The sequence below is a fragment of the Pleurodeles waltl genome, chromosome 10 (genome assembly GCF_031143425.1).
Source record: "Pleurodeles waltl isolate 20211129_DDA chromosome 10, aPleWal1.hap1.20221129, whole genome shotgun sequence".
NCBI classification, from domain to species: domain Eukaryota; kingdom Metazoa; phylum Chordata; class Amphibia; order Caudata; family Salamandridae; genus Pleurodeles; species Pleurodeles waltl.
The window spans coordinates 102,140,787-102,167,670 of record NC_090449.1 but is presented as its reverse complement, the minus strand read 5'-3'; the positions used below and the strand labels follow the sequence as shown (position 1 = coordinate 102,167,670).

At 43.1% G+C, this 26,884-nt stretch overlaps 1 protein-coding gene across 1 annotated transcript in view; it reads right to left on the bottom strand.

Annotated features, from left to right (window-relative positions):
* Nucleotides 1–21,514, bottom strand: part of LOC138261161 (cytochrome P450 2K1-like) — a 58,895-nt gene extending 37,381 nt beyond the window's left edge. The window contains exons 1-3 of the mRNA XM_069209862.1: nt 21,281–21,514; nt 14,971–15,133; nt 3,588–3,737 (exon numbers count right to left, since the gene is read on the bottom strand). Coding sequence (XP_069065963.1) covers nt 3,588–3,737; nt 14,971–15,133; nt 21,281–21,481 — 514 coding nt within the window. The 5' untranslated portion in view covers nt 21,482–21,514. The remainder of the gene's footprint in view (nt 1–3,587; nt 3,738–14,970; nt 15,134–21,280) is intronic.
* Between the last annotated feature and the right edge of the window lie 5,370 nt (nt 21,515–26,884).

The window sequence follows — 26,884 nt, the reverse complement described above, 5'->3', positions numbered from 1 at the left end:
CTTTCCTTGCACTAGGACCCACGACACACCGTCTCCACTACTGCGAGTGTGAGACAGGGAGAGAGATGGAAGGTAGAGTGAAATAAAGGACACAATTAAAAGAAGAAATAAACTGTGGCAAGAATGAAGGGCACAAAGCAAGAAGAGATGGATTTAAGTGTCACAGGGCTGGTGGATGGAAGTGCAAAACACAATTTGCATGATGAAAGGCTGGATGAAGAGTTGTTTGAATGGATGGGTGAATTGTTAAAAGAAGGGTGAAATGATGGATTAAAAAGAAACGATCTATGGATGAAAAAAGTATGGATGAATGGCTAGAAATGGAAGAATAAAAAGTATGGATGGAAGAGTGTAATGTTAAAGGGTGGATAGGCAGAATGGTAACAGAAAGAAGAATGGAAGCATTAAAAGATTGCTAGATGGATGGATCCACGAAAAGTGTAACGGATGGAGGAATAGATGGATGGAAGGTGGAATGAGGGGACCTCCTCTAGAGTGGGTAGGGCATACTTGCTTCACTCACCCGATGGCGTTCGAGGTGTGGACCAAAGTGGGGGGTACTTTAATTTTCTGGGTACTCCCTTGAATACAGAAACTCAATAGTGTAGATCATTACTCCAATTAATCACATCTAGAAGTATTGAGCGTGTAACATGGAATGCTGAATGAGACAGGGTGCAAGTAGTGGCTCATCATCATGGAGGATGAAGAGGTTATTCATACACAAAATGATAAGATGTGAAACAAATGGGTTGTACCTTAACTATCTTCTAGTCTAACAAAAGCAATAGTGGGGTCCTTAAAATGTGAAATATAAAAATATGGACATTTGCGTTATTCATAATGCAGATTTATTAAAGGTTTCAATTGAGTTACAGTCTGAAAGATTTGAGCTGCAGAAAAGATTTCGCACCACTAAAGGGACAACCCCCAAGGAAAGCGGTTCGAGAAGAGAGGTTTAAGCAGCTGACAGTGAGTGCTGACTGCCCACCTGACTCCCAAACTCTCTTGAGCCTCGTTCTCCAGTGTGCCCCTTCGTGGTATCACCACCATCTTGTACTTCACCTTCTTTGTACAGCACTCTTTTGTTTCGTAGCAAGGTTGACACTCTATACATCCCATTTACCAGGGATGGCTTTAGGGCTGTGCGAGCAGTGCAGTCGCACCGGGTGCTGACCTGGATTGGGGGCGCTGACCTCAGGGGGCGCTGTGTTTAGCAATGACTTACGGAAATTGCGATTTATAAGCACCTGCTGAAAAGTTCCTTGTGCGCCTGGTCTTCAGGAAGCAACTAAAATGTGAAGATATCTCTTGTGAATAATGTTCCTGCTAGGGAGAGAGATGGGAGTTTTGTTAGCGGGAGCTTTGACTTGCCATAAAGTAGCGTAGAGGGTTAAAATCCCAGCTGCAAAGAAAAGAACTATATTTTATGTGGATAGCTGAGTGGATTAGTAAAGCCAGCCTTTACAAGCACTTAGAAACAAATTAATGTATGTGAAAGGGGGGCCATGGAGAGATGAGGGCCACATTTGCCCGGTGATAGTAAGGGAATCCAAGTAGGTGGTAATGGGGTGGTGGGTGCAAAAAAAGACTGTTGCATAGGGCGCCACCAGCGCTAGAGCCGGCCCTGCCATTTACACAAACTTTTTTCTGGGGCTTGTCTGCTACCAATACTACAAAGACCGCCTGCTCCATTTCACGTGGACCACGTCCCTCAAACAGGAGTAAGACATTGTGTCTTCTTTAAACTAATGAATTGCAAACCCACTAATTTAAAAACAGTGAGCATCACCTACTCCTTTAATCTAGCTGATCATCAGGTCCTGCCTGAAAAAGAAGCCATTTAATCACCTTCAGGTGAATGGAAAGAGAGTGCAAACTCTGTGCTATATGTCTGAATTCCATGCCCTAAGCCAATTACCTTGATGACACCTAGCAATACGAGGAGGTCATTGCTATGGGAGGTTAGTGAATAAGACAGACAGCGTCCAAAGATTGGGCATGTCATGTTATAAGGGCCTGCGCCTTATATGTAGGCTGATGGGGACGAGGATCCCTATGGTACTAAAACCTCTACAGTGTCATGGGCATGTATTTTCACCTTTTGCACGGACTACAATCAAAGAAGTAGAATGTTTTATTAAATCTTATCTGCCTGGATACCGAATAGGAAGTTTGCGTTTAAGATTATATAGAGAAATTGTTCAAATTTTTCCATTCCAGGATCTCTAAACCCACCCAGTTAACCATTTTCAGTGTAGGTCTACATCTTGATTTGACATGAGCGCTTGACAGCAATGATTCATGATGAGATAAACTTTTGTTAATCACAAAATATCATCTCTTCTTAAAGTTCCATCAGTTGAACATGATCTTTTGGGAACGAATTCTAGCTGTTACCAACATGCTCAAAATCTGTTTTCAGTCGTGTGAAAATCATGCTAAGGGAACCTACTATTTACATTGTTCATATGCACTCCTATGAATCTTGAGACTTTACAAGTGTATGCAAAAGAGGAGTTCTTGTTTCAGGCGTTCCTTTGAGAAAACAGGGACACGTAACATTCACTTACCTTACGAAGATGTAAATATATTTTTTGTGTTTTTAGCTAATCATGTGAAAAAGACGTGTACATATCACATCTACCTAACTTCACAAGTATCACAGAGTTTTCATTGTTACAAACAATCTTTTTCTAAATCAGATACATACCACCTCCATTTAATAAGCAAGCAACAGTGAGTTAACGTTTGTCGTGAACTGATGATCACAAGTTCACATTGTAGAAGGGCAGGCTCCAGTCGGGTTTTCAGGGGTGGCTCCTCCGCTATGGCTTAGGAGCATCACCCCCCTCCCCGCAAGCAGCAGCAAAACTTTTACTATAAAATGATAATAAACAGTGTTTATTATCATTATATATTGAAAGGGGCGGGGCAATGTGACTGTGATGGGAACGAGGGGGAATGCACAGCACTCTCCCTCAGTGTGCATGTATGTTTAGCCGGCTGTCTCAGGTCGGCTAAACACACATACGCACTTGGCTCTCTCCAACCCAGCAAAGCAGGCACTGCGTTGCTGGGTTGTAGACAACAGGCAGAGACTTCCACTCTGCCACGGAGCGCCCAGCCAATTCTAACGCTGCTTTCATGCTGCCAGTGTTAGGATTGGACGCAGGGCAGGCTGGGAGCCTGTGCCTGCAGTCCAGTCTAGGAGTGGCGAGGCATGGCACAGAGCAAAATGGTATGTTTTTTATTCATTATATAGACTTTTTTTATGTTGTGCCCCCCCCCTCGGCCCCTCCTCCACGCCACGTGCTGTGTCGCCCTGCAGCACCTAGAAGTGGCAGAAGTTTGTTTTGAAGTGTCATAGACATAAGCTGCTATTCCTATCTTTTCCTGGTGAAATAAATATCAAAAACACATTCAAACACTATCTTACAGGACAATGCTTCTTTATACTTGTTTCTTCAAAGGTGTACGCTTATATACTCTTTCATCCTATGAAAGAACCTGTGTTCCGAGCACTGAGTTGCGCCATTAAAACTCACAATGACCATATTATAATTAAAAAAATACTCCTGGCTTACCCTTATGAGATTCGAAATTCTTAATAAGGGCCTGTAACTCATCCAGAATTTTGTCTTCTATGGTTTTCTTGCCCATTCCAAAATCACGCAGCGTTGATAATGTAAACCTCCGCATAACTTTCCATGGGTCCCCATGGCTGAAGGCAATTCCTTGAAGAGATACATGAAACATGGAATTGAATATTTCTCTCCAGATGTGGATTGAATAAAATATTACACTGCAGATCATCTCCACCACACACAATGACCAAATACCAAAGGTCTGATGTGCAACTGCTTTGTGTTAGGACCACACTTGGGCAGCAGCAGGATATAATCCTCACAAAGCGCACACACTGGATCCTATTTACAAAAATAAAGTAAGTTTACACTTGTAGATTTCAATCTACTTCCTAGTGTAGATGTTCCACCTTTTGGAATTTACAAAAATGTCCAATAGTCTGCAGAGAAAGCTGTGCCAAATATAGCCCCATGAGGATTCCTGGAATAGTATGGGGTTTATTCCATTTCCTACCCTGAAAAAGGTATTTATGCGAGAACTGTGCTGGAGTAAAAATCCAGCCTTGTGCCGGTTGGTAATTGAGATGGTAGTAGCTTGTGAATGCCGACAAATAATAAGAGTTTGTGGGTTTTAACCACACCTTAGAATGCCCAGAAATGTCTATTTTCTAACCTCATTGAGTAGTATTTACAGATGACTAGATCTATGCATTCATCAGGCGTTGACTGTGGAATCAAAAGCAGTTTGGTCTCAAATATTCAAAACAGCTCAACTAACGTCCTCCTCTGTCATCTCACTCTCATTCTCTCTCTCTCCTCTCTCTCTTTTTGCTCTCTCTCTCTTCTAAACCCCCAATACCGAGACCACACCTGCTAAAGAGTGGTGAGTTGCTATGACGCAGCCCCGACATCTGTGGACATACACTAATAGACTATCCTCCTACATCCTACAGGGACCACTCTGGCATTCCTGGGAAGCAAAAGAAGCAGCAGAGTGGACCAGGAAGGCCCCTGCACCCCACAAGGCCCCTCGCACGCTGCGAATATTCATGGAGGACTGTGCTTACTGCAAGCGTGGGACAGCGGCCATGCAATTTAGCTTTCACACAGTCCCAACCTCAAGGGCTATAAGGCAGTTGGACCAATGATGCATTAGAGGCCTGAATCAACCAGACAATCAATCTGCATTTATAAAGTGTGACTTATCACCTGGGGGATCTCAAGGTGCTAGCTGGGGGATGTGGGTCAGTCGAAGAGCCAGGTCTTGAGGTCCTTACTGAACTGCACAAGCGAGTGGGACTGCCTGAACAGCAGTACGGGGGAGCTACCCGGAGATGATGGTCACTAGTGCATCATCCTGACACACGGTTTCCTGAAGGCCTCCGCATACTGGCTGGACAATCAGTTGAGAATTGCAAGGGATGACGATAAATGCACCGGGTATGGAATAGCCTGGAAAAGCTGTCACATGCTACTTCTTCAGATGTACTAAAGCCAGAACAGACACTCGACCCCCATAACTGGCCATGGTGGTAAGAGGGCCATCCCTGACAAAAGAAGACATCAAATTGTGCCTAACTGAGATCAAGCAAAACCTGGAAAAACCTTTCACAAAACCCTACAAAACGTGTGCTTCAAAATTGAAAAAGATGTAGTGGAGATAAAAACTTGCAAATTTCGGGATAGCGAATTGAACGTGCAGAGGACTTTAAAGCAACAGCAACAGAAGTGGACCAAGCGGTCACTACCACCATATGCAATCTGGAGTCCCAAGTGTATTGGCTGACAAGCAAATGTGAGGACTTGGAAAACAGATCCAAACAAAAGAATATTTGCAGTCACAATCTAAATGAAGGAACAGAGGGAGACATTATAATTAACTAAGTAACCGAATTATTCAGAGCTGTCCTTCAGGCAGATGCAGGCCTATCCAATGGCATAGAGCGAGCACACAGAGTGTGACCTAAAACCCCAGACACAAGAGAGACACCACAATACATCGTGGTGAAACTCACAAGCTTCCCCTGAAAGAATGCACAGTGATGATGGCTTGCAAATCAAGGAAAACTCCATATGGAGATAGCTAAGTATCCCACTCTCAGGATCTCTCACCAACTACGCTCCATGAGCACAGAGCCTTCAAAATGGTGACTATGGAACTGAACATATGGATGGATAGGGCTCATTCCGGAGGGCTTACAGTTCATGTGGAAAGGCTCAGAGATCTGTGAAAACTCCAGAAGAAGGCAGCAGGTTTTTGGGCATCTTGGCTGAGAGGGAAGAGATCAGTCACAGAGAGAGGCCATCACATATAGCAAGGAAACAACAAAAATCCACACTGAGAGGTGATGAAGAGAGGACTCTACACTAACGCCTCAGAAAGCACAACTGAGGGGGTCAGCCTCGGGCAGAGGAACTGCAGAAACTAAAGAGGTGAGATGACCTTTGAGCATTACTGAAACCTCCCCACATGAAACACCATCTCACGAGGGGGTAATAAGTGGCTAAACTGAGGGAACAGACCTTGCATAGGGGAAAGCATAGGTGGGCAGAGGGGGTGTAGTAACCAGGGAGATATAAAGGACCGGGGTTACTGTATACACCTTACAGACCTGGGTGGCTCAAAGAGATACCAAGTGGGGGTGCTGGGAGGGTACAGACCTCATGCACGAAGTAGAGGCCGAGTAGTGCATCATACTGACACATGGTTCACTGATCGAACCCGCACAGATTTAAGGGTCTTCCCTACCTATAACAGGGACACTTTAGTCATGTTAGTTAATCCAGATTTGTTATAAGGGACTAATTGCATCGCTCTACTGCAAATATCACTCTACTCGCAGGGAGTGAAGCAGAAAGGGCTATGGCCTTTATGGCTACCATACCACAACATACCCGATTAAATGCATCTCTTTGAATGTACGGGGTCTGAACTCACCATGATAACAATGTCTAGTCTGGCCCTACTTGAACCAACAGCAAGCTGATATTCTCTTCTTGCAAGAAACACATCTCTTGAAGCAGGATCAGTTAAGACTGAACCACAAGCCCTACTCAACATAATACTGGGCCTCAGGGAAAACTAAAACAGCATGAGTAGTGATTCTTTTCAAGAGGAACCTCCCTATACAAATACCAGCGGCACAGAAAGACAAAGAAGGCAGAGGCCTACTATTGTAAGCTTTGATAGCCTATTCCTTTTATACTCTCATCAGTATATATATGCACCCAACACACATCAGGAAGCCTTCCTAGGACAGATATTATCCATGCTAGCAGGATCAGCTGAGGATAGCATTATCCTGGGAGGGGACTGTAATCTGATTTGGTACCCAAACACAGATCTTGGAGACTTCAACCTGATATTGTGAGGGATGTGGTTCACATGGAATGATTGGCTCAAAAGATACACAACTACTTTAATGATAATGTTCCAAAAGACACTTTATACGAGACACACTGGGATCATATCATTAATGGCCCACAAGAGGAGACAAGCAAAACCTAGTGAAAAGCAGCTCCTAGTGGAGCTGGAAAGAGTAGACAACCTGCATAAATGTTGATCCACTAGGAAGACAGAAAGTGAACAAAGTAAGCTACAGGGGCAACCAAGGGCCATAAGAATTAAAAAGAATGAAATGAAGGAATACATCCCCACAATGACCACACCTGAGGGAAGGGAAGTGCATGACGATGAAGTGAAACTGGAGATCATACTTAACTTTTATAAAGAATACTAACCCTCAGGAGGGGAAGACACTGTAGTGATTGCCTCCTACCTATATAACCCAACATTGTCACAAGTTCCCTCAGAGTGGAAGCAGTGGCTGTAGGAGAATATCTCACCCTGTCTCTCCCTGCTGCATGTGAGAATAATTTGAGGGAGTACTGTCCAATAAAATGGGCAAAAAATGCAATACAATACCTAGGCATTCAAATCCCCTATTCGATAGACACCTGGCCCAACGCTAACTGACCTACACTCAAGGTGATAATAACTGATGACTTAACAAGGTGAAAGGGGCAATGTATCTCATGGCTAGAGAGGAGCAATGTGGTGAAAATTGATACCCTTCCCTGGCTGCTATATGTGTTTCAAACTATTCCCACAGCCATTCAGAAAAACAAGCTACAATCCCTGCAAAACCACACTGTTAAATATGCTTGCAGAGGAGAAAGAGTAAGACTCAATAAAAGAATACTGATGGCTCCATTAGAGAGCGGAGGCTATGCACTTCCAGACATCTCCAAATACTATTGAGTGGCCCACCTCCACATTGTCGTAGAATGGTCAATGCACAACTCCAAAAAGCGTTGGCTTTTTATGGAACATGCAATAGCGGGCAGAGATGTATGGGACCAGCCCTAGATTTTCAAACCTCAGCAACCTAGATCACTCTATGCATCTGCATTCACCAAAACAACACAGAAATTTGCGACAATGCAATCATGGCACAAGGTCTTACCACACCAGTGGCACCAAAAACACACATCCACGCTAGTCCTAGCTTCATTTCAGGTCTAGACACTGGTATGTTTTAGAACTGAAAAAAGAGGCGTGCCTTGCGATAAGGGACACGTTTAATAAGGGCAAAACAAAGTCCTTCAATAATAGCAAGATTTTAAGCTGTCTGAAATGGAAAGACTTCAATATGCTGAACTACGTCATAGGATCATGCAACTGAGTATGAAAGCTCAAGGAACTAAAACCCTCAACCAGTTTAAATAACCTATTATACCACAAAAGGACTCATAAGTGCACTGTACAAAATCTTGACGGACAAAACCGTGGGGCGGCAGTGGACCTATAGAAGGGCATGGGAAAATGAGCTGGTGCATGCATATGGAGATAAAATGTAAACCTCACTGTTGCAAGTAATAGGTAAGACATTTAGGAGCCTGCAACATAGAAAGGCAGAGTATAAACTACTTATGAGGTGGTATCTCACACCCAGCAGAGTCAAAACCATATACCCATCCACCTCGGGTCACTGCTGGCACTGTGGAACAGACAAGGCACATATACTCACATCTGGTTGACCTGTCCGACAATTCAGACAATCTGGAAAGAAATCCTGAGCTGCATAGACTCCACATTAGGGTCACAGTGCCTAGAGAGCTTGCATTGACCTTGATTGCCGTGGCAAGTTGAAGGAAAGAGGAGGAAGGGGGCAGGGTTGTAATGGACGGTGGAGTAAAGGCGCTTCTGGGACATTTTCTAGGCACAGCCAAAAGGCTGATCACAGTGTACAGGGAAAAACAAACAGCGCCACCCACAAAGGTGTGGATAGGTAATCTGTGGCCCCAGAGAAACTAACCTATAATCTGATGGAGAACAGTTGAACATTTGAGAAGATCTGGGCCCTCCTGAAGCAGTACCTCTCCTCCCTACAGGCGACACAGTCCATACCGGGGTATGCCCTCCTTTGGCCATGGGACACAACTGGTCACCGAGGGAAAACGCTTGAGCAGGGGGTGTATTGTGAGGACGAGAAACGTCTATGGCAAAGGATGTGGACCATAAGCAGCCCGAGAGTATGTGATATAGGATAGAAGGAGAAGAGAGGTCAGTTGAGTGTTTTTTTTACATGTAATGCAATGTAAAAGCGCTAGGGGCATGGGGGCATGGCCGCTAGACATGGTAGCTAATGAGACATGTGCCATGTCATGCCCTGTTATGCAGCAATGCAGCATGATAAAGTGTTCATGAAATATCAATAACATTTGGTACTCCAAAAAACCTAAAAATGTCGTCATATTTGCTTCGATACACTATATACTTACCCAGTATCAAGGCGGCGAGGAGCTAGAATAGTAAAGACACACTCCATTGCGGTCATGTGTGGGTGTGTATGTGTGAGAGAGAGAAAGGTTGCAGGACGTCAGTGTAAACGATTCCAGTAAATCAATGAAACTTTGGGCTTGTAAGATTTTCTTGCCAAGTTTCTTTTGTGCTTGGCATCAGTTAAATTACAGTGACCAGTGATCTGCATGCCTCCATGACACTCATGCTAAAAGTTATTTCTGACGTACAATATCTTTCCCAATAAGGTCGCAGTAACAAATATAAGGCGGAACATATTTTCAAGTGCTACCCCTGTTTATTAGCTTGGTGGAAGAAAAGCATTATATTTCTTGGGCGAAAACCAAGCCAGGTGAAATGCTTATGAGAGCAGTGTCGGCTCTAGGGCGGTGCGACCAGTCCCACCGCAGCGGGTGATGACTTCTGGTGGGGGCGCGGTGTTTGCAGATTTATTATTGTTTCAAAAGCACCTGCTGGGGCTGTTCCTTGCCTCCAGCATTTTTTTTAGGCAACAATAAATATGTCAAGTTGTGATGAATGATCTGCCTGGAGACAGATCAGAGCTTTCTCTAGTGGAAGTTTTAAGGTAGTGCAGAGGGTTAATATGTCAGCTGGAAAGATATTTTACCATGCAGAACACAAAGTGCATATAATGGAAATAGGCCCATAGGTTACTACTTTTGTCAGAGTGGTCCATTTGTTACCTGCAGTTTATAAGTTAAAATCCTAAAATGAACAGTGAGCTATGGCATCAAAGAACTACATGCATACTGCAAGGTATAGATTAGAGTGTTGTGATTTTTACCCAAGTCTTTCATTATCTTAATGTTGCAAAAAGGGTTAATTTGTGTAGAAATCATTTCTTATTATTAAAGAGAACCGCCAACCATAGTGTTACATTTAAATTCTGAGTTTGTGCTTCTCCAAACAAAGCACTCTTAAACCATACTGCTTACCAGTATGGATGACCTGTGACTCCTACACCTTGTAGTCCTCTGTCTTATGTACCATTTCCTATACACTGATTTACACATGCACGATTGATTGTCTCTCTGTAATGTGTGTGTGTGATGTAAAGTGCTCTGACACCCTACACTGGTATGAATGGCACTATAAAAAAAATTAAATGCATCCAAGAGAGTGCTTATGGATACTTGAGGGGCACTGTTAAAGGGTGGTAGTGAGGGAATCCATGGCGGAAGTGGTCATTGAGGGGCTCCAACAAACAGAGTCGCACAGGGTGCCACCAGCGCTAAGGCCCGCCCATATGAGAGGGACCCCTGGACAGATATCAAAGCTAGCCCTCACTGACTACTCTCTTGGACAGGACAGGCATCATGGCTATGCCTCTCATGTCAAACACTGCAGAGGTGCATCTCACTTGCCAAAGACAGGAGCACTGTTCATCCATTCCACATACAAGATACCAAAGCCAGGTGAAATACTTCATTATGAGAGCAGGGCCGGCTCTAGGGAGGTACGACCAGTGCCGCCGCTCCAGGTGATGACGTTTTGTGGGGGCGCTGTGTTTGCAGGTTTATTATGGTTTCAAAAGCACCTGCTGGGGCTGTTGCTTGCCTCCAGCAATTTTTTGGGCAACAATAAATATGTCAAGTTGTGATTCCACCCCCCGTCTTTCATTATCTTAATTTTGCAAAAAGGGTTCATTTGAGTAGAAATCATTTCTTACTATTAAAGAGAACCCCCAACCAATGTGTTACATTTAAATTCTGGGTTTGTGCTTCTCTAACCAAAGAACTTTTAAACTGTTAGTCCTCTGTCTTATGTAACATTTCCTATACACCGATCTCCACATGCATGATTGATTGTCTCTCTGTAATGTGGGTGTGATGTAAAGTGCTCTGGCACCCTACACTGGTATGAAAGGCACTATAACAAAATTAAATGCATCAGAGAGAGAGTGATTATGGATACTTGAGGGGCACTTCAGAGCTGCCTCTCACTTGCCAAAGACAGGAGCACTGGTCATCCATTCCACATACAAGATACCAAAGCCCGGCTTCACAGATTTATATGTCTGCACATCCATTCCGTCTATCTCGCTTTGTCTATGTCTATAAATCCTTGTAACCTCAGTAAGGTGTCTGGCTCACTCTCACTCTCAAGTGGCATTTCAAATACTCGCACCCGGAACCAATCTCGCTTTTTTATTATGTTTATAGGTAATTATACATTTCAGGTGGATTGTTATTTTAATGACAATTTATTATTTTCTAGAATGTCCAGGACCCAGGGAGCTAGGCGCTGACACCAGGAGCTGCTGGGCTCAGTTTGCATTCAGTTGCCCTCATAGATTTCCCAGGTGCAGACTCGTTTTGCAGTTGCCTGGTAACACGCCTTGACCAGGTCCCTTTGTTGAGTATAAGAAGCCATTTAAACAAGGTGGCCGCGTGTATATGCAGCAAATGACGCGTTTAAAACTATCCTGTTGAGGCCCTTAAGCCCGACTGACTTGTCATTTTCACTCGATCCAGGTAAATTAAATGTTTTCTAGCCTTTTAAGGATATCTCCCCCTCTATTTCAGCAGAGTTGTTGCTTCAGTTTTCCACAGTACCAGACCGCTGTCTATCGATGCCTCCATCTTCTCCCTCATCTCAGCGTCACTCTACTACTAATTCAAAGTCTACTTTGAATCCATTCCTCTACTACGCGCTAGTGAACACGCGCTTGTTACCCCAACACTCACTGGAGATTCATAAACTTGGATGCCAGCTGGATGTCCTACTCACTACTACATCCTTGATGTAAGAGACCGCTGTGCCTCATTTACATGCATCATGCCAGCCGAATTTCAAAGCTTGCTATGCTCCCTGTGTAGGCAGGCAAGTAGGAGGCTTGGCAAAAATTTACAGGGATTCCCTCAATACCTCTTCCCTACGCCTAGAGGCCTTTCCATACTCTGAATGTCATTTTCTTTTTAATGATCCTTTCTCCATCCAACTCTATTGGAAGCCTCCTCTGCTATCTCCCACCAACACCCTACACTAATCTTGGCTGACTTCCTTGCTCCTTTAAACATTATCCACAAATGTTCTTAGTTTTAGACTACTTCAACATTTGGGCTGAAGCACCAGGGAAAACAGCCTCAGGCCTTTTAAGACATTCATTGGATGGCCTCAACCTCATTCGAATAGACTTAGGCCCCACTCATATCGGTGGTCACTGCATCGATTTAACTTTTATTGCTCCAAGTTTAGCCCACTGTGGTTGCTAACCTGTATTTGCTAACCTGGACTGAACACTTTCTGGTCCAATTTGCCAGTAATTTGCCTATCACCTCTCAAATTTCTAGCATGCCTCATACATTACCTGGCCCCTAATGTGTTTAGTCTAAAATCAATATTAATGAATTCCTGAATGCCCTTGTCAATCTGAACTGCCCCCACTTAAACTCTTCCACCAATAATGATGCTCATGATTTCAATTGGTGGATGGAACGAGGTCTAGACAGACCCTACCTACACCAGCACCACCCAAGTCCCACTACCTCCACCTGTCTGCCAATTGGCACAGCACAACCTTAAGGGACGCCAGGAGAGGATCCAAAAAACTAGAAGGTTCATGGAGATTAGACTATTGTACAGCCAAATACAGTGACCTGTGCAATGCACAACACTCTCACAAAATGCTGGTGCTGTCTTTTAAAGCCAACTATTGTGGGGAGAAGATCCCCAAGGCATACAATAGCACCAAGGAAATATTCAAGATCATGAATTTGCTCTCTTCTCAGGCTTACACTGTCTCTAAGCTTGAACCTCCTCAAGCTCTCTATGGTAATCTTTATCATTTCTTTGCAGATAAAATCAAGCAGATGTGCAATACTTTCACCTCTAATTCCTTTTATCACACTTCAGGATCCCAATTATCTACCATCTTCCCCCGCACTTTTTGATAGTCACCCATGCTTCGTCATCATGGACTCTTCCTTATAGGGCACTCCAGGCTCACCACTGAATCCTGCTGTAGAAGCATCCCTAAATGAATATGCTTGCATCCCAAGTTCTGACTTACACAGGCTAATGTTGTCTTTGACTTCTGGGTCTCCTTTAGACCATTGCCTTCCTTTATCCAGTATTTGTCCCCTCTTTCACTTATCAACATGCTACTGACATTGTGTAAGAAATCCATTTCTACTTCTTGTGTTCTCTCCACCTGGAAGAAAGCCCTTTATGGTTCCTCTTTTAAAAAAAAATCTTTCAGCCAGTCCTACAACACTAGTCATTTTTTGACCTAAATCCCCACTTCCCTGTCCTGTTAAGCCTATGCTGATGGAAATACTTATTAATAAGAAACTCTCTTACTTCCTTGAAACCAGTAGTCGTGTGGACTTTGCGCAACCTGGGTTCCAACCCGGTCACAGTATGGAGACTTCTCTGCTGTCAGTGCTTAAGGACCTAAGAATGCTGGCTGTCTAGGGCCAGTCTTCAGGTCTTCATTTTATATTGGCTAGAGGAAGAAGGCATTCAAACCCAGGTCTTAACATGGAGTAGGTCTTATATTTCTGATCGACTTAAAGCAGTCTTCCTTGAATCCTTCCAATTTAGTTTCAGACCCTCTCATACAGAGTTCTACAGGGGTGTGTTTTAACCCCAACCCTTTTAACTTGTACGTGCGACCTCATGTTCATCTTATCCGCTCATTTTGCTTCAAATTCATGTATTATGCGGGCGACACCAAGTTATTGCTTTCCTTCAATAAAAATCTGTAGGATTCTTACCATTTTTTACAAGCCTGTCTTCTCGATGTTGTGATTGGATGAATTGTAGCTCATTGAAACTGAAGACCAACAAGACAGATATTTTCATCGTTTCAGCCAATAGCTCTGCTTCCCTTTCCCCAACTCCCCTTTTGAATCTTTGACCCGCACAACTCCATCCATACCAACTCCTATAGCTCATGTCCATAACCTAATAACCTTTTCTTCAAGCAAGATTTGTCACTCTCCACTCACATCAACAACATTTCCTAGACTTTCTTTCTTTTGCTAAAAAAAAACTTTGTGGGTCCTTTGGAAGGCTATTCACTGGAAAAAAAGAGGTCAAGTGGTCTCTGACCTTCAGAGGGAAGGCTCTGGAAGGCTTCCCATAAATTTCAGCATGAAATTAAAAAAATATATACATTTCTCATCTACAGGTGTGTAGCAAGAACCCCCAGCACCTCTTTACAGCAAAACCACTGTGTATAGTCCCTTTGGACCAGGGTGTCCATTGTAAGCCTGGGAGGGATGCACCAACAACTGATTTTCAATGTAACTGCTGACTTCATTTAGAGTTATAGCTTGTTAATGTATCTTATGTGAATATCCTGAAAATCTGTCATGGATGGATCACAAGTACTAAGGAATGTAAAGGGCACAATTTCAATCAAAACATCAATTTAAAAAGTGTGTTTCTAGAGACAATTCACCCTTGCCTTTCACTGAATACACCTTCACCCTTGTAGGAGCTGTTCAAGATGTTAAAGAGAAACACTCAACACTTGTATGACGAAGCAAAGATCAAATGGAAATTAAAGTCAAGGGGAGTTTGCTGTGAAGTAAGAAAGTGCTGTTAAGTTACCATGTCCTCCAGTTATTCTTTGAAATATTGGTATTTCTGCTCTGTCTCCAAAATCATCTGCATGATTAACTAGAGCATCCTTTATGGTTTCGTATCCAGTCAGCACCACCATTTTCTTGGGTCCAAAATGTACGGTGAACACGTTGCCATGTTTCTCAGAGAGCTGGAACAAAAAGATGAAGAGAATGTGAACGGCTCTAGTTAGACATGTTTTAAATAGGAAACAATTTCATGAACATACAACATTGACACTGGGCGAGATGTACAAAAGTCTATTGTGATTGCAAAACTTGTGACTCACAAAATTCCAGTCTTTGCAATTGTACAACATAGTCACAATCTACAAATGGTGCTCTGCAAGTTGAAAATTACTATCCAACTCTCAAAGTATAATTTGCAATCTCTTGCACATTGGATGGTTGAGGGGGTGTGAAATGCCTTGTTGCAAATCCTGCCATGTCTGATACTAAGAGTACTTTTAAGACTAAGCATGGCTTTGTCAGTCGAGTCATTATGATGTCTTTCTGGGTCCAGCTGATATCCTCATACCTACGTCCAGCTATTACAAATATTCAGTCCAAAATGGGGAAAACAGAGCCTGACCTGGTTTCACCAGTATATATTCCAAATAACATTGACTCTTCAGGGATACATTTGATACAATCTCTTTTGACAATAATATATCAATTATTATTGTACTTACTAGTGATTTATTTCACATAATTTCTTTAGATTCAATCATCTTAATCATCAAACTCAATAGGGTATCTACCATTTATCTCCACAGGATTACGACACCAAAAATTCACTCATTACACATATCACAGACAAGGACAAGGCACACATAGGGTATATCATATGAAATCATCTGTACAGAAACCTTATATACAAACATTTCTACAACTGATGGCCACATATGCCATACAACTATTATTGTGGTCCATCACATTTTACACCAATCGCCTATGCCTACTATTACTCTCTTATATTGTGGACCAAGGCTGATGGTAGTATTATTTAGTTGTCTCTTTTATGATTTCATAGAGGACTCCACCGAATATGTTGACACGATCCAGCCTCTTGACTTCTAGCCTCTTCAGGACTGTATAAGGATCACGTATCAATAGCTGCCATGCAGACGTAAAGGGCTTAAAATCCCCTCAGATGCGGGCTCTCCATACTGTTGGTCATCAATCAGGCAGGGTCCTGGGGAGATGATAACTTCTGTCTTGCGAAACTTCACTGATACCCCAAACAAATGCCGAAGTCAAAGGTTCAGCTGTCACAGCCAGTTGTTCAAGGGAACTTCAGCATGGAAGCTATTTATACGTGATCATATGCCTCCCCTTGACATCAACCGAAAGAAAATGAAGTGAAGACATTTGGGGGAGTTGATTTCTGATATGCACAAGTACCCTTGAACACAAAGATATACTGGCAACCTGATTCACAAAGCCAATTTTGCTCATAAAAGTACAGGAATTATCACTGCTAGATATTCAAAAAATGTGACCCTGTAACCACAAATCTGTTTACTTCTGCATAATTTCTACCCCAAAATTCCTTTATAATAAGCATTAGTAAATTCCACTCAGTGGGGTGAGTATTGGGCAGTTCAAGTTGAATAACTCTTGAAGGTTTACGAACCCTCCAAAAACTTAGGCCCTCTTTTTGACAATGGCGGCAAAAACCAAAAGACTGTCGCTGCGGCTACCAGCCGTGTGCCATATTATAACCACAGCCAGATTTCCACCAGAAGGATGGTGGAAATCCAGCTGTGGCCATGCCGGCAGCTGGCAGTAAGGTGGTGCTGCTGCCACCAGCAGTGCCACTCCATTAGACCACGCCAGCTGTATTATGACCCATAATACGGCCTAGCGGTGTTCTTCTGGCGGACGCTGGTGGTGGCAGGAGTGCCCCCTCCCGTCTCCTACCGGAGGACCCCATGAACACAGGTAGGTTGGGTCTCTGACAGGGGAGGGGGTGGGGGCATTGTGTGTGTGTGGGGGTGTGTGTATGTTTGTGTGTGTGTGGATGCGGGTGTGTGTTGTGTGTTGGATGCGAGTGTGCATGTATGGAGGTGTGAGTGCGTGTATGTTGTGTCTTGTGTCTGCGTGTGTGCGTGTATGTATAAAAGTGTGTGCGAGTGTGTGTGAGTGGATGTGTGCATTCGTGGATGTTTGTGGGAAAAGGGTGTGTGTATGTGTGTGTGTGTGTGTGTGAAGGGGGCGTGAATGTAGGGGGGTGGGGGGCATTGGAGAGGCAAAGGGGTGGGGGGGTAACTGGAGAGGGAGGGGGGGAGACCCCTATCAGTGACAGGGAAAGAATTCCCTGACACTGATAGTGCCTACTGCCATGGTTTTCGTGGTGGTAAGGAAGCCACGAAAACCATGGCGGTAGGCGGGGTCATAATCCGGCAGGCAGAACAGTGACGGCCGACGGGCTGGAGATGGATATCTCTAGCCCAGCGGCTGTTACCGCCGTGGCGGTCGGAGTGGGACAGCCAACCCGCCAATGTCATAATATGGCGGCAAGTACCGCCAGCCTGTTGGCAGTACTTACCGCCATATTACCGCCAACCGCTGGGGTCGTAATGACCCCCTCAGTTTGTGAATATCCAAAAACTTCACTCTGACACTTTTTCACCCTGGAAACAGTCATAGATTTACTCCTCAGCTGGTGTAAGTCTCTTTCAAAGTGGAACAGAGAAAGGAACACAAGCAAACCTCATCTGCAACAGGTACAAGTTTATAAGCGTACTACTGGGATGTTTTGTCAATTGCCTAAAGTCTTAAATATACACATGCACAAAAGAGTACCTATACAGGAGTAGATTTGTGTTTTCTTTGTGACTTGGATCCTACCAGTATTAGAAAGGTAGTAGTAGACTCACTGGTTAATTCCAGGTCGGACTATTCCAATTAGGTATCATCAGTGCTTAATTTGTAAAAGAATGAGTTCTGTGCCCAAAGCTCTGCTCAGAAGCCTGAGGCCGGTGCTATTAAATGTTGGCACACCAGATATCAAGGATGTATAGTCTGGAATTCACCTCATGCCTCTTTAGTCCACTTCCAGACACACCTTCTTGCAGGTTCCTGCTTTCTCCCTTTGTGACAGCTTATTCGTCATTCTTCAATCCCTTTTACCCGGTGTTTGTTTCTCTCTATATTGCCCTTGGTCAATGTCTCATGAGGAAAAATAAGTGCTGGTCCTGAAAAATTAGTGCCGGTGGGTCCAATTAGCAACCACTAACTCAAATAAACTCTGGGTAACATTAAGAAATAAGTCCAACACCTTCAGGTATCTAAAAAGGCAGGGGTGAGGCATCTGGAGAGACCAGACTACATATTCAATAATAGGCATAATATGCATTGGTTTCAAGTTAAAGACAGGGTTAGTTTGGTTTTTTGGTGTTCTGCTTACTCAGCTCCACCGGAGCTACCTCAGGAATAAACTCATTCATTCTCAATCAGTTTGGAAGATCAAAAGGGAGGAATCTCCTACAACAATTTCTAAAGGTCTACCTTTGGTGGATGTTGCTTTTCACTCCTGCCGCCCAAACTATATAATGCAATGCCACACCAATATACTTCCCGTCTTCTCACCTGAAATATTGCAGCTGACTTAGGAACGATTTGTCCTCTGATTAATCTCCCAGTATTATTCCATGCAGGCAATTAGATGTCCTGCATGGAGATGTTCTACTTTAAGAGACTACTGGCCTCATTATGACACTGGCGGTCTTAAGACCACCAGGGTCGTGGTGGCGATCCGACCTCCACATTATGACCACACCGGTATTGCCACGGTCGACCACCAGCACTGCCACTCTACCGCCACAGGATGGTGTGCCGGTGCTGGTGGTCCTAGTCCGACAGGGCAGCGCTATAGTACTGCATTTTAATGGATGGGCCGAAGTTCTTCTGTTCGGCAACACCACCTCTCCGTGGAATGACTCCTGGTGGCCCCTGGAGCTAGAGACTTCCCACTTCTACACCGACAGAACACTCCTAAAACCTGGGAGTCATCATAGGAAAAATTAGCCATGAAGGTCCAAGTCAACACAACATTCTCTTCCTGCTTCCACATCCCCCGACTACTACATACGATTTTCAAATGGATTCCCACCAACTCCAGGCACACAATCACACAGGCTCTTGTCACCAGCCGCCTCGATTACAGAAATATTCTGTACGCTGGAATTGCAACCACCTCACAAAAAGACTTCAGATAATCCAGAACACAGCAGTCCAGTTCATCCTCTAACTCCCAAGGTGGACCAACATTTCTTCACACCTCAGAGACCTGCACTGGCTCCCCATACACAAACAATGGCAATTCAAGTTGATGACTCTCACCTACCATGCCCTACATAACCAAGCTCCAGCCTGCCTCAGCCACCAAGGGAACTTTCACAGACCTCCCAGACACCTGATCTACACCTCCCTCTACCTCGCCCACACACCCAGCATTTGCAAGAGCAACAACGGAGGATGATATTTCTCCTACATGGCAGCAAAATCCTGGAACAATTTCCCCATCCACCTAAGATCATCTCCTTCCATCCAGGACTTCAGAAAGCAGCTCGAGACCTGGCTTTTCAAATGAGCTCTGTCTGAGACCCATGCAGGTGTTATGGTGCCTGGATACCCTAACAGGTGATAAGTGTGCCATACAAATGTTTGATTGATGCCAATAGTCACATAGGTGCACATTTTATTGCAGGGCGTGTGTGCACAAAGCTTGTTTTCTGCTCAGTGTTACATTGTTTATGCCATGGCAGTGAAAATAAATGTGTCCCAAAAACATGTTATTTAGAGCACCTGCAGTGATAAAGGTACATTCACATATTTATTACTAAATTGAAAGGTCAGTTTTGAGTTCATTGTTGCAGTACAGCAAAATTGACAAGAGGAAAGCATTTTTACCTCCACCACAGATTGCACACATTTGTTAGACCAAGTACACGTGAAACAACAACATAACATAATCCATATATGTAGATTTTCAAAGTACAATCCATTTATTAGCATTGTTGAGGGAGGGCAGAAGAATCATTTCTCAATCGATGATTCACTTCTTGTGAGTTAAGGGCCCTTCCCCATACTCAACAATGATAATAAATACCATATTTCACTTTGCACCTTTGAATTTATGATATACATATTTTTACACTATCTATTTTGCTCTGGCTGCTAGAAAGGACACCGTTGATCTAATGATGTTCCTGTGCTTCCATAAAAGAAACAATAATTAATTATTAATGAATTGCATTTTTGATAGAATTTGCTGAATGTGTATAATGTTCTTTGCTAAGCAACATCTTGATTGCCAATCTCTTTCATGACAATAATTGTATGTCTTAAATTGTGAAAATTCTGAAATGTAATATCACAGAACGTGTCTAATAATTTGGATTTAATGGCATAACATGCAGCAAAATTGGCCTCCGTGTTGCAGAATTTAGTCAATCCAGACACATAACTTGGTCCACCACTTTAACGTCATTCCTGTGACCCAAAATATAACCAGTAATTTTGCTAGAATTCAATAATCTGAGCAGCGGTCTGCCTGTGAAACTCTATGGAGAACCATGCATTTGCGGTGTTTCCGAACTTTGGACATTCAGGCCAACTGCTGGATAATTTTCTTGTGTTTATAATTGCCTCTTTGTAAAAAAAAATCTCCAATTTGATCTTTATTATGCAAACAGACATTGGGGAGATAGACGCCAATAATTAGCTCTAACTATCTTTAAAACAATTAGTGTGGGTACACTAAACGGTAAGGGGCATGGTGAGTTAGATGACGTTATGGATTTTTTTAATGAAAGATCTCACTGAGAACAAATCACATTGCATCTAACAAGCATATTAATCTTTAACAGAATTTAGACAAATAGGTGATGTCTAATCAAATTTCTTCTTCTGCAAACTGCACTAGCTATTATTACAATCCACTCCCAATAAGCCACACAATAGAATATTTCATGTGTATATTGAATGGATAGATTTGTATTTTTACACCTTTATATTAACCATAAAAACAAACAAGAAACATTTTTTTTTCTGCGGCATTTTTCTACGACATAGTACGATAGACACTAGGGAAGGCAATTACTTCATGTGCCTAGAATACGTATGTCCACTGTTTACTTTGACAACAAATACACTCTAGTGGAAAAAAGCAATCGATATACTGTCCAGGCTTAAACATATATGAAATGGTCACTATACACATTTCTCTGAAAATAAGATAAATAATGAATGCCTGGTTCTCTGATTCTCCGCCTCTGTCATGTGACTCTTACCTCCATTAGTGATTTGTGCATGTTTTTGAGGTCCACCACGTTGAGGTTACCAATGAAAGGCAGCGGGGCTGGTCCGGGGGGCATTTTGAGCACTGACTTTTTAGAGTCATTCCAAAAATAAAATAAAAGTGCTATACAAGTGACCAAGCACAGCAGAGAGCTGGTGCTCATGCTTTGTAGAAGAAAGCTTAGGACAGTCATGGTTGCAACCAGAGGACTCCACTGTGCACTCGACCAGCTGCTGGAGTGTGGAAACCTTACCTGGGAAGCCTTTATATAAAGGCACATTCCATCCTGCAAGAAAACGCCCTCATCCTAACAGGCCACACACTTAACTGTTTCAGAAGGGGGTGGTCATGTCTGCACTCTTTCATTTGTTTTTATATTGAACATTCTCATTAAACCATATGTATGTATAATTTATTTATATATGGTGTTCTTGCACGCCATTGGCTTTAATTTAGCTATCTTTTGCTTGTAAGCTTGAAACACCCTGCCTTCGGATTTCATTAGTGTGGTTTCTGGTATGCAGGTCTACATTTATTTTACATGTTGAGGTTCAAATTCCTTTCTAACAGTCGTGCTGTACATAGCATAACGACGGTATTGCATTGGAGGTGTTACATAGGCACAGTATTAAAACCCAGGTCTCATACAAGACCCTACGGTGTGGAAGGGCCCTCACCACTTCAGAGGGGCTCCAAACCTTCAGTGGGCCCCCTTTTAGCCCAAGGCCAGAAAATATCATCACATTCTGCAGGTCGGCCCTTTGATTTTGCGTTATGCCACTACATGGACACAATTTGTCTGATCACATTAACCCATAGCGCCTTTGTATACAAAAAAGGTTCGTCAATGAGCAGTCAAAGAGTAAAGAATCCTAATATTGACTCTGGTCAAATAAAACTGTAGAAAAATTAGCATCCGGCAATTAATATATAATATCACCCCCTCACCTGAGCAACGTCCACCCGCTTTATATTATCACTTGTGACAGAAATATTGGTCCTGGTACACACCCTCCTCTCAAGTGATGCTGCAAAGTTACCATTTGAAGTCAAGGTGACCACAAATTACTTTGTCTGAAAAGCCAGTATTCACGACATACAAGGTGCTCAGGCAGAACCCCAGTGGCAATAAAAGTAGCCCCCTTCCAAACTCATACAGTTTTCCACCCAGAGCATGGATCCGCTTTGCAAGTCTTTTTCTAGGCTTTCCAAACCTACTAGAGATTGAAGCACCAGGTCAGTAGCATCTGCAATGAGATGTCACAGGCTTGAAGACAATGACTCTGCAGGTGAGAAAACACAGAGGCAGACACCAGAATATTTGAATATTTCACCTCAGTGAAAACCTTAGTTTTGCCTTTAGAATGGAAAAGTACAAATGATTAGGATAAGTTTCTAGTTCCGCCCCAATGATAAATTGTACCAGGGAATGTGGGAGTAAGTGAGGCTGCCAAAGGCATATTGCCCAGGGTGCCTGCCAAGGGGCAGTCACCGGTCTCAAGGATCTACGCCGTGTGTGCAGAGCTCACCTTTTTCCACAAAGCACTTCCACAATGGTTGTTAGGTCTTTCATCATGACCTGGGGTATCCAGTGGCCCCTGGGGTAAACACTCAGAGGGCCCCCAGACTCCATCTCACTTCAGGGAGTGCTCCTCAGACCCCGATGCCAGGGAGCCAAGCCTTGCTTAACTGGCGCAGCTCTTCCCAGACATCTGGGGTCTCAAGGCTGCCAATGTGTTCCCTACGTAGATCGCAGCATCTACACTTGGGGGCACTGACAGGTCTTTGCACCCTCAGAGCTAACAGTTATGATCTGCAGTGTTTATTCTGGTCTGGAGACCCTTCAGATGTCAGCAACTACATGGTGTAGGATTGTCAGCTGCAAGGCAAGAAATCTGCTCTCAAGTGGCAATCTTATTTGATTCTTCACCCCTCCGATGTGAAATATTTTAAATTTACATGTGTTATTTCTATAGCACGAACCTAGCCAAAGGGCAGTGGAGTGCTGGGGTCAAATACAAGCATACAGTCATTGAGTGGTAGAAGAGGTAGCTGGTTTGTAGATTGTTAATGCATTGTTTGTAGTGTTCTTTTGAAAAGGTGCATTTTCAACACTTTCCTAAATTGGAGCAGTGTTGGAGGGTCCTGATGGATACAGGGATTTAGGTCCAGATCCCGGATGCATAGATGGAAAACACCTCTGTCTCGTTTTTACCCCTTTCACACTTAGTATGCAGTCTGATAGTGTCTTGGCTGTGAAGAAATCCATTGGACATGGTTAGTTTGTCTCCAAGATAAGTGGGATGCTGGTTGTGATGATTTTGACATTGTAAATAATGCAGCAGGTTTTGAAGATGATGCGGTCTGAGAAGGGGAGCCAACGAAGTTCCATTAGAATGGTGGTGATGTGTTCATATTTCTTTAAGGCCGTGAATGAGACGTGATACATCGTGCAGGATACCCATAAGGTGTGCCAGTATGGAGTCCCAGAGCCAATGGTAAAGAGTGCTATCATCATAAAGATATAGGGCCTGATTACGAGTTTGGCGGTCAGACGAGCCGACTGCCAAATTCGAGGGGGTGAGACTGCCGTTAACCTGGCGGCCTCACCCCCAGTCATTTCAAGATGTTCCCACTGGTCTGATGGGTGGGACGATATTCCCTCCAGTCAGCCCGGTAAGAACAGTGCTCTACAGTATTGGCCTCAGCTCCCCTATGGGAGCCGAGGCCAATACTGTAGCTCAACAGCACCCTTGGAATCCACACTGTCTGCTTTGTAGACCGTGCACATTCCAAGTTTGCTGGGCAGGTTCGTCGCTGTAGCCCACAGCACTTCCTTTTCACAAGCCTTTTCATGGTGGTTAAACTATCATGAAAAGGCTGGCAGAAAGGGGACTCGTGATCAGCGAGGTGGTGCTGAACTCAGCACCGACGTGGCTGACCACCTATCCGACTGCCGTTTTCCCATGGGGAAACATGTTTTTGGCGGTAATGGCAGTCGGACAGGTGGTCAGATATGTCGGTGCTGAGTTCAGCACCACTTCCAGTCGGACTACCTGGAGTGTGGCAGTCCAATGCCAACGCAAGGCTGGAGGTCTCAAGACCACCAGCCTCGAAATGAGGCCCATAGTTCTGAATTTGCTTTGTGAATGAAACTATTTCAATTTCCTGAGAAGAGAGCAGGAGTGGTGGTCTTTCTGTAGTAATCACTCCACATAGATTACTAGTAGTTACTACTTTATTCCTAAGGTACAGAGCATAGCTAAAACAGTGTTCACAGCACCCAGTTTCTGTCCAATTTCCACACACCGAATCCCATGACATCATGGAATTCAAACTATTTACAGAATACAACAATACTAGACACGAGCCCATTACATGAGCCGACAATATATCCCCCTCCTTTAAAACAAAAATCATTTAACACCACATCCCCCTAATTTGTATTCTTTTTAAATACAAACCAAAGTACCTAATATTTATTACAATACTTAATTACCTACAATGCATATTTGATTAAAAAAATGAAAGAAAGAAAACAACCAAATCAAAGCATGAAAAAACCTATTAGCCAAATGAATAAAATCTTCTATCTATTTTGTGGTTTCCTGACTCTTCTGTCCGCTTGTTCTCCTTTGCTACAATTCTGATTTCCTAGGGATTGATTCATTTTTTTGTTCACACTTGTCCAGACCCTTCATCATTTAATTCCATACCACCACTAGTATTGTCACTATTTCTATTGCTACAGGGATGCAGCAATTCACTTTCGTAAGAACCTCCCAGAGAATTCCTTTCTTTCAGCATAGAATTTTCATCTTCCTCCTTGGACCTTCCATCCAGATCCCTCTGTGTACTAATATCAACAATTATGTCATCCGTGTCCAACCAATTGAACTCTCCTTCTTTCCTGTCCTACTCACATCCTTCCATCCATTTATATTACTGAATGCTACCTGCTTAAGGTTCCACACCTTACCATTGCTTAAACGGACCACATTGTGTAATACTTCCACCACTTCTTTGGGGGACATAAAACCCACTGTTACCTTTGGTTACAAAGCCTGGTTTCTTTATTTGAACCAGACTTCAACTCTTACACTCTCAGGTTTTGGGCTATGTTTAAAATCATAGTATAGTTTACTTTTCTGATGGCTCTTGAACATAGAGTCTCTGAATGTTTCCACTACCATGTCTCCACACATGTACCAATAAACCACCCAGGGTTGAATTTGGTCCTGGTATTCCTCCCACTAATTATTTTAAAAGGTGTAGCTTCGAATTTAGCGATCCTTTAGGCCCTTACAGCTTTCGATAACTGGACCACCCATTTCTTATTGATGGCAATCGCAGATTGAATTATGCCCTTAATAACACGGTTGAACCTCTCAACCATGCCATTGCCACTAGGATTATACAGGGAAGCTGTCCGGGCCTTCATTCCAATCCTGTGACAACATTGTTTAGAAGCATGAGATTTAAATTGCACACCATTGTCACTTAAAATAGTAATGGGATCCCCTCAGAACTAAAACACAATCATGAAAAATTAGGATAGAAACAATGTCTGCATTCTGCACTACTCTTAACACTGGCCACCTCGAGAACAGGTCTATGACTACAATGATATAGTTTTGCAATGTTCCCACAGGTCCCATAATATCAATGGCAATGAAATCCCAAGGATTTTATGAATCTTGTTCATCACCCATCAGGGTCCTGAGTTTCTGAAGAGATGTTTCAGCTCTGCAGCATTCCATACGATTCCTGACCATGCGCTCTATTTCTGAGTCAACACCACTCCGCCAGAATCATTTCTTAACAACAGATTTTGTTAACCCTATGCCAAAATGGCCTTCATGGCACTAATGCAAAATATTGCTAAAAAAGCCAAGTGGAGGTACAATTCTCTCACCTCTTCAAATTATTCCATTATCACAGGCTAATTCTGACTTTACTTTACGTTTTATAGTGTCCTGTCTGTTCATCTTGACGGCCACCTACTTCCAATAAATTTAGACACATCTTGTAACACCATGTCATTCCTATATTCTTGTTCCTACTCCTCTTTTTTATTGCAGGTAATCCTTTATCATGTATAAGGAAAACATGAAAGTCATTCCATTCCTCATATCCTCACTTAACTGTATAAACATTCTGGAAAGGAAATCTGCCACTACATTACCTTTTCCTGGCTTACACCAAACCTTGTAAATTAAATCCTGTATGTGCATTGAAATTCTAGTTATCCTAGCAGATGCATTTATGGTCCCCTCCACTATCAATAATTTCAACAAGTGGTTTATGATCACAATAAACAGTGATTGGCTTACCCCACACAAATGCTCTAAAATGATTTCACACCCGAGCACAGACTAAAGCTTCCTTTTCTTCTGTAGGGTACTTTTCTTGAGTAGGCGTAAAAAATCTAGATGTAAAAGCTATTACACCTTCCTCAGCTTTTCTATTAACCTGTATGAACATAGCACCAAGTCCTTTGTTACTAGTGTGAGTTCTTATGATGGAATGAGCACTGGGATCAAAACTATATAATTTGGTTGCACTAGTTATACAGAAGGGCAGCTCCTACGCTATG